The 16,062-nt window shown below is 43.3% G+C and overlaps 1 protein-coding gene across 1 annotated transcript in view; it reads left to right on the top strand.

Annotated features, from left to right (window-relative positions):
• Nucleotides 1–617: 617 nt before the first annotated feature.
• CHAF1B (chromatin assembly factor 1 subunit B) overlaps nucleotides 618–16,062 on the top strand; it is a 32,202-nt gene continuing 16,757 nt past the window's right edge. Inside the window, exons 1-8 of the mRNA XM_003800676.3 lie at nucleotides 618–647; nucleotides 1,303–1,491; nucleotides 2,138–2,270; nucleotides 3,737–3,854; nucleotides 5,241–5,344; nucleotides 8,859–8,955; nucleotides 10,617–10,701; nucleotides 12,241–12,334. Of these exons, the coding sequence (XP_003800724.1) occupies nucleotides 1,366–1,491; nucleotides 2,138–2,270; nucleotides 3,737–3,854; nucleotides 5,241–5,344; nucleotides 8,859–8,955; nucleotides 10,617–10,701; nucleotides 12,241–12,334 (757 nt within the window). The 5' untranslated portion in view covers nucleotides 618–647; nucleotides 1,303–1,365. The remainder of the gene's footprint in view (nucleotides 648–1,302; nucleotides 1,492–2,137; nucleotides 2,271–3,736; nucleotides 3,855–5,240; nucleotides 5,345–8,858; nucleotides 8,956–10,616; nucleotides 10,702–12,240; nucleotides 12,335–16,062) is intronic.

Genomic DNA, 16,062 nt, shown 5'->3' with positions numbered 1-16,062 from the left:
CATTCTTTTTTCCAAAAATGCCTAGAAAAGTTGGCTCCTAGAGGAACTTATGTGTTCTTTTTTATCGAGTAAGAGCTGTGCATCCTGAGGTATTTGTTTCCTGGCTTTCTTGGGAGCTCACAGGTTATTAAGTTCCATTTGGGAATGTACCCCATTTCTAAAGGTCCGTTGTATGTCTCCGCCTTACACTTTAAAATGCCAAATTTCGTTTTTAAAAAGTGTTTATAACCACATCTAGTAATAGAGTTATAATTTCATAAATCCTGCTGTAGGCACTGAGCAGTTCCAAATTCTCCAAAATGTTCTAGAAGCCAATAGATGAAAAACAGAAATTTCAGTTATTTGCAGGAGAGACCTGGTTGAGTTCGCGCCCCACTAAGTAACCAGCGCCAGCGTAGAGTCCAACATCCAGCACATGCTCAGTAAAAGTCTGGCGAAAGAATGAATCAGGAAGGGAATCCGAGAGAATCGCTGAACACCCAGCTCCGGGCTGGTAGAAATCAAGTAGCCGGCGGGAGGCGGCCGGGCGGGGCGGGGCGGGGCGTCCTTGGGGCCCCTCCCATACTGGGCGGGGCCTGCGGCGCGCGGGAAGCTACGCGCGCAGTGGCGGGAGGTGAAGACGCTGCTGACTGACCGCGTCCCTCCAGGTACGGCTTCCCAGGGCTGGCTCCGGCGGCCCTGCGGTTCTCCCAGCAGGGGCGGGAGGGAAGGCTAAAGGAAGGCCGCTGGGGCCCTAGACAGCTCGGAGAGGCGTGCGTCCGGGCGGCCCCGGCTCTGCGCGGCCTCCTCACTCCATCCCCTGGCCCGGCTTTCCGGGTCTATGACGGGTCCCTGGGAAGTGAGGGTCTCCTCTCGCCCCGCAGCCCCAGGCCCTTCCCAGGTGGTCCTCCGTGAGACCCCTCCTCCCTCCTAAAAGACCCCCCTCCCGCTCGGGCAGCCCTTTCCGGAGGCGCCCCACTCACCCCTCCCTCTACCGAGCCCCTCCTCCGGCTCTTCCAGCGGTCCCCTGCCCCCACTAAGCCGGGGCGGGAGGTGGAGCTTGCCGGGGGTCCCAGAATTGTCTCCGCCTGGCCTTTCTGCGTGAAGCAGGGGAATCGTGAAATCGTGCAAACCACGTCTCAAGGAGCCTTTTAGACTGAGCTGGCGAGATGTTACCATCTCGCATGTTACCATCGGGCGGCCCCATTATCGTCGCTTCCGTGTACTGGCGTGCGTTTTAGCAGTTTGCGGGGTGCCGGGCTCTTAGCGCTCAATAACCCTTTGCTGCTGTGCGACTGTTATTTCATTACCAGCATTTTGCAGCTTTCCTCTGTCGTTAGCAAAAGAACGCTGCCCGACTTCTTTGCCCCTTCGAGACCTAGGAGTATGAAAGTCATCACGTGCGAGATAGCCTGGCACAACAAGGAGCCGGTGTACAGCCTGGACTTCCAGCATGGGGCTGCCGGGAGGACGCACAGGCTGGCGTCCACTGGCGTGGACACCGCCGTCAGGGTATGTGGGAGCTGTGACTTGAAGCAGCAGTTGTCATCCTTTTATTTAAAACTGTCAACAAACCCAAATACTTTGTCATCTATCTCAGAATGCTAAATTCTCAGGGCCTCGGGTGAATGATGAAAGTAAAGAGTGCTGCTGTCTCTCTGAGTAATATTCTGGAGACTGTCATAACTGTGCCCTTTGCTTTAGAATCCGGATCTGGGTTCCTATTGGGTAACACTTTGCTCTAGAACGGCGGTTCTCAACCTGTGGGTCGCAAACCCTTGTTGAATGACCCTTTCACAGCGGTCGCCTAAGACCATCCTGTGTATGAGATATTTACATTACGATTCATAACAGTAGCAAAATTATAGTTATGAAGTAGCAACGAAAATAATTTTACAGTTGGGGGGTCACCACAACATGAGGAACTATATTAAAGGGTGGCAGCATTAGGAAAGTTGAGAACAAACTGCAAAAGAAGTAGGGATGACAGCAGACAGTGGGACTCTGTTGAGTTATGTTATAGGTAGGAGAGGTTCCTTCATTTTACATTTCAAAAGAAAACCTCAGTTGTCTTCCTGAAGGTGAGCATAGTACTGTTTTAGTAGGAACAAAATAGTAGGTGCTGCATGGTTTTGAGTGAAGGTTTTGGTATCAACAGATCTGGAAGGTAGAAAAAGGACCAGATGGAAAAGCCATAGTGGAATTTTTGTCCAACCTTGTTCGACATACTAAGGCGGTCAATGTTGTGCGTTTTTCTCCAACTGGGGACATTTTAGCATCAGGAGGAGATGGTGAGTATTGCTGTGCTTCAGAAATTCTCTAGAAACTAGATACCTGTATGTCTCATGTCAAATCATGAGATTTGAGCTGCATGTACCTTTTTATTTTAGGTACAGCTGACTCTCTTAGAGAGTCAGTTTGCTAAAATTTTGTTCCGGGAGGTGTGTTAAAAAGAGGGGATGGAGGGCAGCAATACTAAACTGAGAAGACCTATTTGAAAATAGCTCTTTTCCCACCTGGCTGGTTTGGAGACAGGAAAGATGCTTGTCATTTCTGTAAGACTGTTCTGGTCTTATGTGGTTGTTACTTTAGTATCTGTGGTGATCACAGTTGGTACCCTGTCTCTTTGTAATTAGGTAATGAATTGGCTTCAGGAGTATTCTTTAACGAATGGCTTTGTAATTTGTATTTGTTTGATTGGAGTGGATTAATTCATATTTTCTGTCTGTGCAGAAAAAGTAAACCTTTTTACTATACTTCAAAACAGTCTAGAAACCAAAATGAAACAGAAATCTCAGTTTTTGCTTGCAGAGGAGGAAAAGTGACCTGGTTGAGTTCAGTGCCATGATGTGTGTGTGTGTGTGCACTCACACAGAGGGAAAGGTGAGGAGTGGGAAGGTGACCTGAGGGTGGCCACAGGCTGTCTCTCATGACGTTGCAAGTGACAGCCCTCATTTTACAAAGTCCTTGAGCCTTGAAGGCCTAGAAACCACTGAGAGTTTGCACCTGTCAGAGCCAAGCTCATCTTAACCAAGTTCCCGTGCTAATATGTGCAGCCAGGAGTCTGGTTAATTTAGAACTGAAATATATATGTCCATACAACCTGTTCGTTCACTCTCCTGTGGACATTCCTAAAAGGAAAGCCACGCCATGGTGAGAAGGTTACATGGTAAGTGTGGAGTCAGAATGTGGGGAATTAGCAGACTCAGACAGTTGGTGACATCAGGCTAAGTATCTGATGTGTCTGTTATGACATTGATAGTTAATACTGATATGGAGCTTAATGTGTTGCTTTACCCAAATTGATCCATTTAAGCCTCACAACAGTGCTGTGAGGAAGTGAGGAAACAGGCCTCAAGACATTAAATGACTTGCTAAAGGTTATTCCTCTAGGAACGGTTTGCCAACTTTGTATTGGTGGCTTTTTGTTCTTTTTCTGTTTTTTAATTTTTTTTTCCTGTTTATTTATAGGTTATATGCCTTTAGATTTGTTAATATAGCCAGGCACTTTGCAGTGGCATTTTGATGGCTTGGGGCCCCTTCTGTGTAACGTGACTTTGTATAGCTCTCATCTGTGATTCGATTTTGGAGTTTTAGTTTATAAGGCAGACCTACTTTTTCTGTTCACATTCATAGAAGTAAATCATGTGACTCTTGTGTCCATTGAACAATCTAAGTGTTGTTAAAAACCTAAAAATTCAGGAATGGTGGAGTGTGTGGTGCAGCTTGTCTCATTTTTAACTGCGTCCCTCCACAGATGCTGTCATCCTGCTGTGGAAGGTGAATGACAACAAGGAACCAGAGCAGATTGCCTTCCAGGATGAGGAGGAGGCTCAGATGAATAAGGAGAACTGGGCTGTCATAAAAACCCTGAGGTAACTGGGGGTCATAGAAATAATTTCTCTTTACCATCAGAGTATATTAAGTGGAATATCCTTTTTTTTTGAGACAGTCTCAATGTGTTTCCCAGGTTGGTCTTGAACTCCTGACCTCAAATGATCCTCCTGCCTTAGCCTCCCAAAGTGCAGAGATTATAAGGGTGAGGCACTATGCCTACCCTGCCCTTTGACTTTTTTTTTAATTAATTATGTTTTATTAAATCATAACTTTATACATTGATACAACTTTTGTGGTTTTTTTTGAGACAGAATCTCAACTTTGTCACTTTGAGTAGAATGCCATAGCATCATCATAGCTCAGAGCAACCTCAAACTCTTGGGCTCAAATGATTTTCTTGCCTCAGTTTTTCTACTTTTAGTAGAGATGGGGTCTCTCTCTTGCTCAGGCTGGTCTTGAACTCCTGAGTTCAAGCAATCCACCCATCTCAGCCCCTCAGCTTCCCTCTGACTTTTGTATCTTACTTAAAAATTTTATTTCTGGTTGGGCAAGGTGGCTCACACCTATAATCCTAGTACTCTGGGCTGAGGCAAGAGGATCATTTGAGCTCAGGAGTTCAAGACCAGCCTGAGCAAATAGAAACCCCAACTCTGCTAAAAATAGAAAAATTAGCTGGGGATTATGGTAGGCACCTGTAGTCTTAACTTCTGGGGAGGCTGTGGCAGGAGGATCACTTGAACCCAGAAGTTTGAGGTTGCTGTGAGCTAGATTGATGCTGGGACACTATAGCTTGGGCAACAAAGTGATATTCTGTCTTAACAAAACAACAAAAACAAAAATGAAAAAACTTATTTCTATGAGTCATAAGACAATAGTTTTAAAGGATTAAAAACAGTCAAAATGGATATTTTTAGTTTCTGTTATAAAATTATCCGTAGGCTCAGCGCCTGTGGCTCAAGCAGCTAAGGCGCCAGCCACATACCCCTGAGCTGACAGGTTCAAATCCAGCCCGGACCCGCTAAACAACAATGACTGCTGCGACCAAAAAAGAGCTGGGCGTTGCGGTGGGTGCTTGTCGTCCCAGCTACTTGGGAGACGGAGGCAGAATTGCTTGAGCCCAGGAGTTGGAGGTTGCTGTGAGCTGTGATGCCATGGTACTCTACCCAGGGCAACAGCTTGAGGCTCTGTCTCAAAAATAATAAAAGAGAAGAAAAGAAAAGAAAATTTTCCTTAGTAAAAATGAATCTGTTTTAAAGATACAGGGATAGTCCTTAAGAGTTATTTATAGCTAGTTATAGTTCCAGTGGAAATTTCTGGAATATTATTTTAATGCATGGTCTCTGAGTTTGCCTTTAAATTTTTAATAACTTTTCCATTTTTAAGTCAAAAATTGCTTTTTTTTCCTGTTTATCTTTGGATTCTAGGGGCCATTTAGAAGATATATATGACATTTGCTGGGCAACTAATGGTAATTTATTAGCTTCTGCCTCTGTGGATAACACAGCCATCATATGGGATGTCAGTAAAGGTAGGTGATTTTTTTTGTTATTATCAGTAGGAGGGAATATTCTAAGTATCTTTAAAAGGCTAACATGGACTGGGCAAGGTGGCTGACGCCTGTAATCTTAGCACTGTGGGGGAATGCAGGTGGATTGCCTGAGCTCAGGAGTTTGAGACCAGCCTGAGCCAGAGGGAGACCTTATCTCTAAAATAGCTGGCCATTGTGGTGGGTGCCTGTAGTCCCAGCTACTTGGGAGGCCGAGGCAAGAGAATTGCTTAAGCCCAATAGTTTGAGATTGCTGTGAAGTATGATGCCATGATACTCTGCCAAGGGCAACAAAATAAGACTCTGTCTCAAAAAAACCCCAAAAAACAAAAAACTAATGTGCTTTAACTTTAAAAACAACACAAAAACTTAGCGTTAGTGAGCTAAAATAGGTTGTTGGCTCAACAGGATGGGGATTAATCCCATATGCCATGGATCCAACTTAGTTTTTAGGGCCTCAGTGAGCGTATAAGAGATTTAGCACTGGTGGGGAGGTAGGCAGGTCCCACTAGGCTGGGGATACAGACAGGACAGGCATGATCCCTGCCTTCATGGAGCTTAGGGTCTCAGCAAGATTAATGTCGTTTATAATTACTAGGGCATTGTGTGCTGGTTGTTGGGGGTAGATGGATCAGGTTTCTATTTTAGGAGACCAAGGTAAGCCAAGGACATTCTGCTGCTAGAACATTCTGTTCTCTAGTTGGGGAGACAGTAGACATTCAAAAAGTTAAAATGATACACAAATAGCAGCAAAATGCCAAAAGCTAATAGTGGCTAGTTCTTAATCATTTTATCCGATGCCAGAATTCTTGCAGGTAATTCTCCCACAACCCAAATGCCCAGACTGGAAGTTGGGAAGTGTAGGTGGCGTTTGCTGCCACATCAACACTGTGCTGATCCCATTTTCATTCACTTAGAAAGTCTCTGTTCTTGTTAGTTCCATGCCATCCCTCTGTCCTGCCTTGTCTCTGGCCATACTCTTTCTATTCAGTCCCTAGCATTCTGGCAACATGGAGGACTAGCGTCACTGTCTAGCCCCAATTTGGGCATTTCCTGGATAATTTCAATGTCTGTGTGGATAATCCATCCAGTAACCTGTTATACCAATTGTAATGACCTTGAACATCACCAGTGTACTGGGTGCTACTGTGGTGCTGGAAACAATAGGAACAAAATGGCTATATTGTACTGGGGCTGGCAGATAAAAACACCATGGACATGACATCAAGTGGGCACACGAAGGGCTCTCATGGAAAGCTCTGAGCATTTGGCATCTGAGCAGAGACCCAGATGAAGTGACGGACAAGCCGTGGGTGTCGCTCAGGGGAAGCACTTTCTGTCCTGTGCAGGAGTCACTTATGCATCTGAGAATGAGAATGCATGGAATAAATGAGGGGTCAGTGTGAGCACCTGAGACCAAGGAGGAAGCAAGGGTCTGATCATCCAGGCTGTGGGCCATGGGAAGGAGTTTAGATTTTATCCTGAGTGTGTTAGGTTGCCATGGAAGGGTTTTCAATAATTGAGTTTTGGGATTTTGTTTATCTCTTACAGGCATGTCTCTGGGTGGCATATGGCACACAGGCAGTAGGAGAGGGGGATGGCAGGGGAGCTGTCAGTGGTGTGCCCTAACTCAGGGGGAAGGATTGGTTGGGGCTTGGACTCAGGCCATAACAGAAGAGTGGAGAAGGTTCATTTGAGACATAATTTAAAGAAAGAACTGACAGGATTGGCTGACAGATGGGCCATAATTCCAAGATTTTTGGCAACTAGGTGCATGTTGGTGCTATATCCCAGGGTTAAGAATGCTGTGGGGGGAGCAGTTTTAGCAGGGTGTCTGGAAATCAGGCCAGATCCGAGACCTTTGTCATTTTAACTGCTCTATCAGGTTCAGTCAGTCTCAGGCAGACATAATGCTCCTTTGCCAGAACCACAGGCAGTTTTCTGACACCTTCCTCACACTCTTCTTCCCAGAGCCACACTTTTTTTTTTCTTTTTCAGTTTTTGGCCGGGGCTGGGTTTGAACCAGCATATGGGGCCAGCACCCTACTCCTTTGAGCCACAGGTGCTGCCCAGAGCCACACATTCTGCACCAACTCCTGTGTCTCCTGGTCTGTCAGCCCCCTGGCCTCTGTTGTGTTTCCTCCCTAGCTTGCTCCACCATGGTCCTGTGCCAACAAAGTCCCCTCCGACCCCTTCATGGTCCTGTGCCTACAAAGTCCCCTCCGACCCCTTCATGGTCCTGTGCCAACAAAGTCCCCTCTGACCCCTTTTCTTCCATTTTACCCACCAAGACAAAGCCCAGGGCGGGACCCATGTTACAGTGTATCTTTTAATTTTCTGATTAAAAACCCTCAGCCCTGCAGATTGGGCCATTATGAATTCATCCTTACCAACCTCAGATGGGGTGTCTGTGACTTCTCCTGCCTCCCATTCACTTGTCAGGGTCCTGCCCCTCCCCTTCCCTAGCAGCTACTTCCCACCACCTGGGTCTCCTCAAGCCCTTTTCTCAAGTCCATCCACCCTGTTCCTGGCAGATTTTCTGGACATTTCAAGGAGAGAGGAATGCCATCCAGGGTGTGGGGTTGGGGTGTAGGTAGGCTGACACATGTTGGTTGATTTTATACAGGTGGGTCACTGGCAGCTTGAGGGTGAGCAGTGAAGTGGGCTATAGGGAGTGACCACCATGTTGCAGTGTTCTATGGGAACGGAAGGTGAGGGGCTGGTGAAGTGAGCAAGGTGCCTCCTTAGAGAGGAGGGCTTTGTCGTTTGCTTTTTAAAGAGGCCTCATAACTCCTCTTTTTATCCTGATGCTTTCTTTCCATCTGGTTTTCCTGCTAAACATTCCCCTGAGGTCCCTCTTTTGTCCTTGCAGCCATCACTCTGGTCAGGCCTTGTCATCTTCCACCTGGCCTGCTGCATCACCTCACCATCTGTTGTAAACCTAAGCTTCGTCTCTACAATGCAGATCACTTCTGAGCTTAGTGTTCCTTTCAGTCCAGAGCTTTTCCTTATGCACAGGTCTCTGGAGTATTCTCCCCTCCCCCTTTCCCCTTCCCCTACCTTTCCCTTTCACCTGCCCTCCTCTGCCCTCCACCTTACCCTATAGCAGTTCTGTCCCTTCTCACTGCTCCAGATTTGCTGTGTGGAGCTATTTTCACCTCACGAACTTTCTTGGGATGCCTTTTCCTCCTCATTCCCTGGTCCCTTCTTCATCCTGCTAACCTGGAGGAGTGAACTGAGGTCCTCTCAGCCGTGCACCCTGCCTTATCAGCGCCCCTCCTCCTGGGTCTGCTGACAAGGGTTTGATCTGGGAGCCCTCGGGGTGGGACTGTATGAAGTCATCTGCTCTCAGGGCCTGACACGGGGTTTGCACATACAGAGCTTCTCAGGTACTGCCAGCTGAGGGATAAACAGTATATAGGGAACAGTGTTTAAGTTGTACTTTATGACATTTACCAAGTAGCTTTTGTAATACCTTTGTGTGCTTTTTTCGTAGGACAAAAGATATCAATTTTTAATGAACATAAAAGTTATGTACAAGGAGTAACCTGGGATCCTTTGGGTCAGTATGTTGCTACTCTGAGCTGCGACAGGTACTTGAGTATTTGGCAAACTGTCTTTGTATTTTCTTAGAATCCTCTGCAGAATTATTTTTATCCCAATGTAACCAAGATTTATCATAGTTTAGCTTTGATTTTTTTTGTTCTTGTTTTTAACATGTGAGTATACAACATATTACAACATAATAAGAAGTTGGAAGCAGGGCAGCACCCGTAGCTCAGTAGGTAGGCTGCTGGCCACATACACTGAGGCTGGCTGGGCCAGTTAAAACAACAATGACAACTACAACCAAAAAATAGGTGTTGTAGTGGGCACCTGTAGTCCCAGCTACTTGGGAGGCAGAGGCAAGAGAATCGCTTAAGCCCAGGAGTTGGAGGTTGCAGTGAGCTGTGATGCCACAGCACTCTACCCAGGGTGACAGCTTGAGACTCTGTCTCAAAAAAAAAAAAAAAAAAAAAAAGAAGTTAGAAGCTAATGAGGGCAAGTGCCTTACACAAAGTTAATACTTGTTAAATCTTTATTGAATAGGTAAATAAGTAGAAAGAGCTTTCTGAAATTAAATCAACTTTGAAATACATTTCATTTCACAGGAAACTTAAAAAATCTTTTATGAATGTGGCTTAATCAAGAAGAGGTTTGGACTAATTATTTCAGTTTTTGATTGTAGTTTACTGATACTGTGATTTTAATGACTTCATTTAAATTGATATAAAAATAAATACTTTTTGGCTTTTCTGAAAGGAAGCCTTATTGGTATGTTACTGGTATAGTTGCATTTAATTGTGTTCTTGGAACAAAGAGTTAAAAAATTATCAAGAATGTCAAGTGTATTACATAACAGAGTAATTTTTTTTTTTTTGAGACAGAGTCTCATTTTGTTGCCCTTGGTAGAGTGCTGTGCATCACAGCTCACAGCAAACTCCAACTCCTGGGCTTAAGCGATTCTCTTGTGTCAGCATCCCAGATAGCTGGGACTACAGGTGCCCGCCACAATGCCTGGCTATTTTTTGGTTGTAGTTGTCATTGTTGTTTGGCAGGATTCGAACCCACCAGCTCTGGTGTATGTGGCTGGCACCTTAGCTGCTTGAGCTATAAGTGCCAAGCCTGTTCTTTTGAATATTTATCCAACTACTTTTAATTAAGACATTGAATTTAAGATAGACCTGGAATAAAAGCAATATGGAAGACTTAGTGTTTATTTTTCATAGAATCTTCTATTGTATTCTACATGCCATTTATTTTCTGATATGTATGTTTTAGTCAGGCAATCAGGAGTAAAAGAGTGATTAGTTAATGGAAGTAATACTACTTCTCAAGAACAAAACTGGCCTACTGGTGCTTTCCTTACTCTTTCAAATCACAAAATGAACTTCACTGTAGTTGTAACAAACTAAACCAAATGTCCAAGACCTAAAAAGTAAGGCTGAGCCTGAAGTATGTCTTATTTAGCAGTCAAAACATTCAATGAAAAAAATTTTAGTTGACATTTTACTCTTTAGGTTGTTGTTATTTGTCTTTTTAGTAATTTAACTAATTACTTAGTTAAGTCTGAACATTGTTGGTAAATAGTTTTGTGGGCTGAAAATTGTTTAGGTAGTCTTCAGTGTTAGCCGTAGATTGTTTTTGTGTGAAACATAATTCATTTACTTGAAGTTGTAAATCAGACCTGGGATTTTTTGTTTTTGTTTTTCAGAGTGCTACGTGTGTACAGCATGCAGAAGAAACGTGTGGCTTTTAATGTTTCAAAGATGCTGTCTGGAATAGGGGCTGAAGGAGAGGTATGAAATATTTTGACATTGTCTTGCAGCAGTACTTTGAGACTTAGGAAGTCATGAGCTCCTATACCCCTGCTGCTGGATGACTGGCCTCTAGAATTGGATTCCTGGACTATAGGAAGGTGATGGGCTTGTCTTTGTGGTAAAGGGGGTGTCCAGGGACTGGGGAAGAGCTGATGATAGAGGATGGTGTGCTTGGCTGTGCTGCAGAATGACCTGGAAATCATTGCAAGTGTGGGTGCCTGTGCTATCATCAGTGGTGAGAAGCAGTTGGCTTGAGGCAGGCAGGGCCTCCATGATTCCCAGGTGTAGTGAGGTCACTCTCCCCTGATTTGGTATGATCCCTGCACTTGGCAGCAGAAGGCAGATGAATTGAGCATTGTAGGTGTCTGGCAGCAGGCAGTGTACCATCTTGGCAGGTAAATAGAGAACTCTGGTAGCAGACAACAGAGACTCAGCCAGAGGGTGAGTGTTTAGGCAGAGGATGGACTTTGCACTTTTTTTTTTTTTGAGACAGTCTAACTCAGTCACCCTGGTTACAATGCTATGGCATCAGCCTAACTCATAGCAACTTTAAACTCCTGAGCTCAGGCAATCCTCTTACCTCAGCCTCCCCAGTAGTTGGGACTACAGATGCCCACCACAATGCCCAGGTAATTTTCCTATTTTTAGTAGAGGTGGTCTCGCTCTTGCTTAAGCTGGTCTGGAACTCCTGAGCTCTGGCAAGCTACCCACCTTGGCCTACCAGAGTGCTAGGATTACACATGTGAGCAACCACACCTGGCTAGGACTTTGCACTTTGACAGAATTGGCAAATGGAAATAAGACTCTGGTTCTAGAGGAATCAAAACAACTAAGGCAGGCACTTAGGTGAATGTAGGAGCAAAAAGAGACTTGGCACAAATCCAGTCTGACAGTACCTGGGTGAGGCAGTGTGAGCTATGAGCTGACGGTGCTATGAGTTCACATTAGTTAAGTGGGGACAGTAACTAATGCCGGCTGCCTTCAGTTCTTGAGAATTAAATGTTTAATGTTACCAGTGAATAAATGATAGTAAGAACTTTCTATACAAAGTGTTCAAGAAATGTTGTTTGAAAAGGTTATATATGATTACCAGTTTAATAATCCTTATTTTCTTTTCAAAAAGTGTGCATTCAGTTGGAAGTTCTAAATATGTACACACAGGTCAAGAGCATAGGTCTCCTAATCATCTTCCCACTGTCTCCCTCATCTCACTCCTCAGACAAACGACTACTGACATTATGGTGTGTTTTTAACAGAGTTTTAAAAAATTATAGACCCCCCCACATATATAAATATATACACACATCTTTACTTAGCAAAAATGGGTGATCAGTTTTCACAAATGATTAATCTTGCAGTCTTGCATGGTTATTTGATTTTTAGTATGTTTTAGTTTGATTTATTATCATGTCAATAACAAATGACATGTAAGGCAAAACATCCAGAAGCATAGAAATTGGTAAGCCTTTATCATGAGTGTAAAGATCTGAACTAATGTTTAAACTTTGTATGCACCAGGCAAGAAGTTACCGGATGTTTCATGATGACAGCATGAAATCATTCTTTCGTAGACTCAGTTTTACTCCCGATGGCTCTTTACTCCTCACACCGGGTACGTTTCACAGTGTTTGATTTAAGGGCGTGATGGCAAAGTGGGAATGTTGGACTCTAGTTTTGTGATGCGTCTTTTCAGTTCATTGACCTCTGATCGGAGCAGTGGTCCCTAACTTGCCTATACATTGGAACTTCCAGGGAAGCTGCAGAAAGATACTAGTACCTGTACCCCAGAGATTGTAGTTTAATTGGTCTGGGATGGGTAGCCTGGCTTTTGGAATTTTAAAAAGATTTCCAAGTGATTTGATTAAAGTGATAGGTATTATCTCTTAGATGAATTGAATGTTTTTCTTTCTTTTGTTTGAGAGAGCGTCTCACTTTGTCAACCTTGTCACAGCTCAAAGCAACCTCAAACTCATGGGCTTATGCAGTTCTCTTGCTTCAGCCTCCCAAGTAGCTGGACTACAGGCGCCTGCCACAAAACCTGGCTGCTTTTTTTTTTTTGCCATAGGGTCTTGCTCTGGCATAGGCTAGTCTTGAACTCGTGAGCTCAGGCAATTAGCCTCCCAAATGCTGGGATTTCGGGTGTGAGCCACTGTACCTGGCCCTGATAAATTTAACTTTTAAAAATTTTACTACTTAAGCTTTTTAGGAGTGCTTTTTTTTTTGCTAGATTGATGATTTTAACACCAAAGATAAGATTCCTTTATTGTTTTTATTCTCTTTAAGAACGAAGCAACCTGTTGTGGCAGGATTAGACACAGGACAGCTTTGGTTGGACTAACTTCGGGGGAGGGGGACCAGTGGTCAAATCTGAGAAGTCAACAAATTAGCAAGCACAAGATAGGTTGATTATCTCTAGGTGCCAAGAGACTAAGCCCAACAAGATTAAGGCTGGGCAGCATTGTGGCCAGAGTATTCTCGAGAAGAATCTGCTAATCTTCATGGTTCTTGAACCATCCTATGTATAAAGACAATGACATAACCCAGGGTTGGGCCTAATAGGAGGGGGCACAGGTCAGCTTTGTCACTAAGAGTCCCAGCCAAGCTGGGCCAGGGAGGGTCCAAGAAGGGCATGGATGATACAAACCTCTGTATGGGTTAGTCTTTGGACCACTGGGGAACGGGAATAACTTTGGCTCAGGGAGTCTCTGGACCAAGAATAAGTATTTACCAAAAGTTTATTATTAAAGTTGTTCAGTAAACAACTCTAAACAACTCTAAACAACTCTAAACATATTTTTAGTTAAAATAAGGTACCAGGTAGGTGCCTGCTATCAGTTATTGTTCTCTGTGGTGCTTGTAGGTATAGGAGAGCAGGAAAATGAAATTATAAAGATTGGAAAGGAAGAGATAAACTTCCTATCTGTGGTAGGATTATATTTCTAGAAAATTTGAGAGATTTAAAAAATACTACTGATTGGCAGTGCCTGTGGTTCAGTGAGTAGGGCGCCGGCCCCATATACCGAGGGTGGCGAGTTCGAACCCCACCCCAGCCAAACTGCAGGAAAAAAATAGCTGGGCATTGTGGCGGACACCTGTAGTTCTAGCTACTCAGGAGACTAAGGCAAGAGAATCATCTAAGCCCAAGAGCTGGAGCTTGCTGTGAGTTCTGACGCCACAGCACACTACCAAGGGCAATAAAGTGAGACTCTGTCTCTAAAAAAAAACTACTGATTAAAAAAATAATTTGATAAAGTGGTTGGATATTGTGAAATACATGAAAATCTTATCTTTTTCTCTATGTTAGCAGTAAGTACTTAGAAATGGAAAGAGGATATGCCATCCACAGTGCAATTTATTTATTTAGTTAGTTAGTTATTAATGAATTTAATAAGAAATGTACAGGGCCTTTAAGAAGAAGAGTAGAAAGTCTTGTTGAAGGTAACAAGTTCTGAACACAAGGGAACATGTATCACATTCTAAAAATTAACACAGGGCCACACCTGTGGCTCAAAAGAGTAGGGCGCTGGCCCCATGTGCCAGAGGTGGCGGGTTCAAACCCAATCCCAGCCAAAAACTGCAAAAAAAAATAAATAATTAACATGACAATTTAACTTCCAGTTCGAATCCCATTAAGGGTGTGTGTGTGTGTTTTTGTCAGTACCATATGCTAACCAATTGTGCAACTGAAGCTCTATGTGTGTATTTTTAATTAGATGCAATCTCAGCTTTGTTTGATAGAATGAATGCTGACAAATAGCTAAGAAAGAATGAAAAAAAAAGACTAAAACTTTAGAGGGCATTTGCCTCACCAAATGTCAGAAAGATAGTGTGACACTACTTTAATCAAACCAATACGGTATGCATATAGGACTAAATTGGTAAGTTAGTGGACCAGAACAGAGAATCCAGAAGGAGATCGCAGATGTAAGGCAATTTAATATATGACCGTAGGTGGTATTTCGGTGAGAAAAATATCTTATTTATTTATAATTGTACATTACTTAAATAATTTTTGAGAAAATTAGACATTCAAGACAGATAGGACAAAAATGTCATTTAGGAGTCTGGGAAATATTGAGATTGGACAAGGAGGACCTATTCTTCTTTTTTTTTTAATTGGCAGATAAAATTATATAGCCAAGCCTCAAGTTATGAATGAGATCATTTCTGTAGGTTTGTTCTTAAATTGAATTTGTGTGTAAGTTGGAACAGGTACATTTACTTATTACCTGTTATGGCCTTCGTTTATAAATGTGAGTCATACATCAGTTGGACGTATGCATTATGTTATCTAGTTAATGACTTTTGTGGTGAGAACACTTAGTATCTTAGGCTTTCCAAGAATACAATACACAGTTATTAGCTCTAGTCACCATGTTGTGTAATAGACCCCCCTTTTTTTTAAATTAAATCATAGCTGTGTGTACATTAATGCAATCATGGGGTACAACGTGCTAGTTTTATATACAATTTGAAATATTTTCATCAAACTGGTTAACATAGCCTTCACGGCATTTCCTTAGTTCTTGTGTTAAGACGTTTATATTCTACACCTAGTAAATTTCACATGTACCCTTGTAAGATGCACCGTAGGTGTGGTCCCACCACTTACTCTCCCTCCACCCATCTTCCCTCCTCCCCTCTCCTCCCTCGCCCCTATCCCCTTCTTCTTGGGCTATAGTTGGGTTATAGTTTTCATATGAAAGCTGTAAATTGGTTTCATAGTAAGACTGAGTACATTGGATACTTTTTCTTCCATTCTTGAGATACTTAGCTAAGAACAGTATGTTCTAGCTCCATCCATGTAAACATGAAGGAGGTAAAGTCTTCATCTTTCTTTAAGGCTGCATAATATTCCATGGTGTACATATACCACAATTTATTAATCCATTCATGGGTCGATGGGCATTTAGGCTTCTTCCATGACTTAGCAATTATGAATTGAGCTGCAATAAACATTCTGATATACATATCTTTGTTATAATGTGAGTATTGGTCTTCTGGATATATACCTAGTAGAGAAGTTGTAGGATCGAATGGCAGGTCTATTTTTAGATCTCTTAGTGTTCTCCAAACATTTTTCCAAAAGGAACGTATTAGTTTACATTACGCCAACAGTGTAGAAGTGTTCCCTTTTCTCCACATCCGTGTAGAAGTGTTCCCTTTTCTCCACATCCACACCAACATCTCTGGTTTTGGGATTCTGTGATGTGGGCTAATCTTACTGGAGTTAGATGATATCTCAAAGTAGTTTTTTTTTTTTTTGAGACAGAGCCTCAAGCTGTCCCCCTGGGCAGAGTGCCGTGGCATTACAGCTCACAGCAACCTCCAACTCCTGGG

This window comes from Otolemur garnettii, unplaced genomic scaffold, assembly GCF_000181295.1.
Source record: "Otolemur garnettii isolate 467f Iridium unplaced genomic scaffold, OtoGar3 scaffold00180, whole genome shotgun sequence".
Taxonomy (NCBI): Eukaryota; Metazoa; Chordata; class Mammalia; order Primates; family Galagidae; genus Otolemur; species Otolemur garnettii.
Note: the sequence above shows the minus strand (reverse complement) of the source record. Positions and strands in the feature narration are given on the sequence as shown.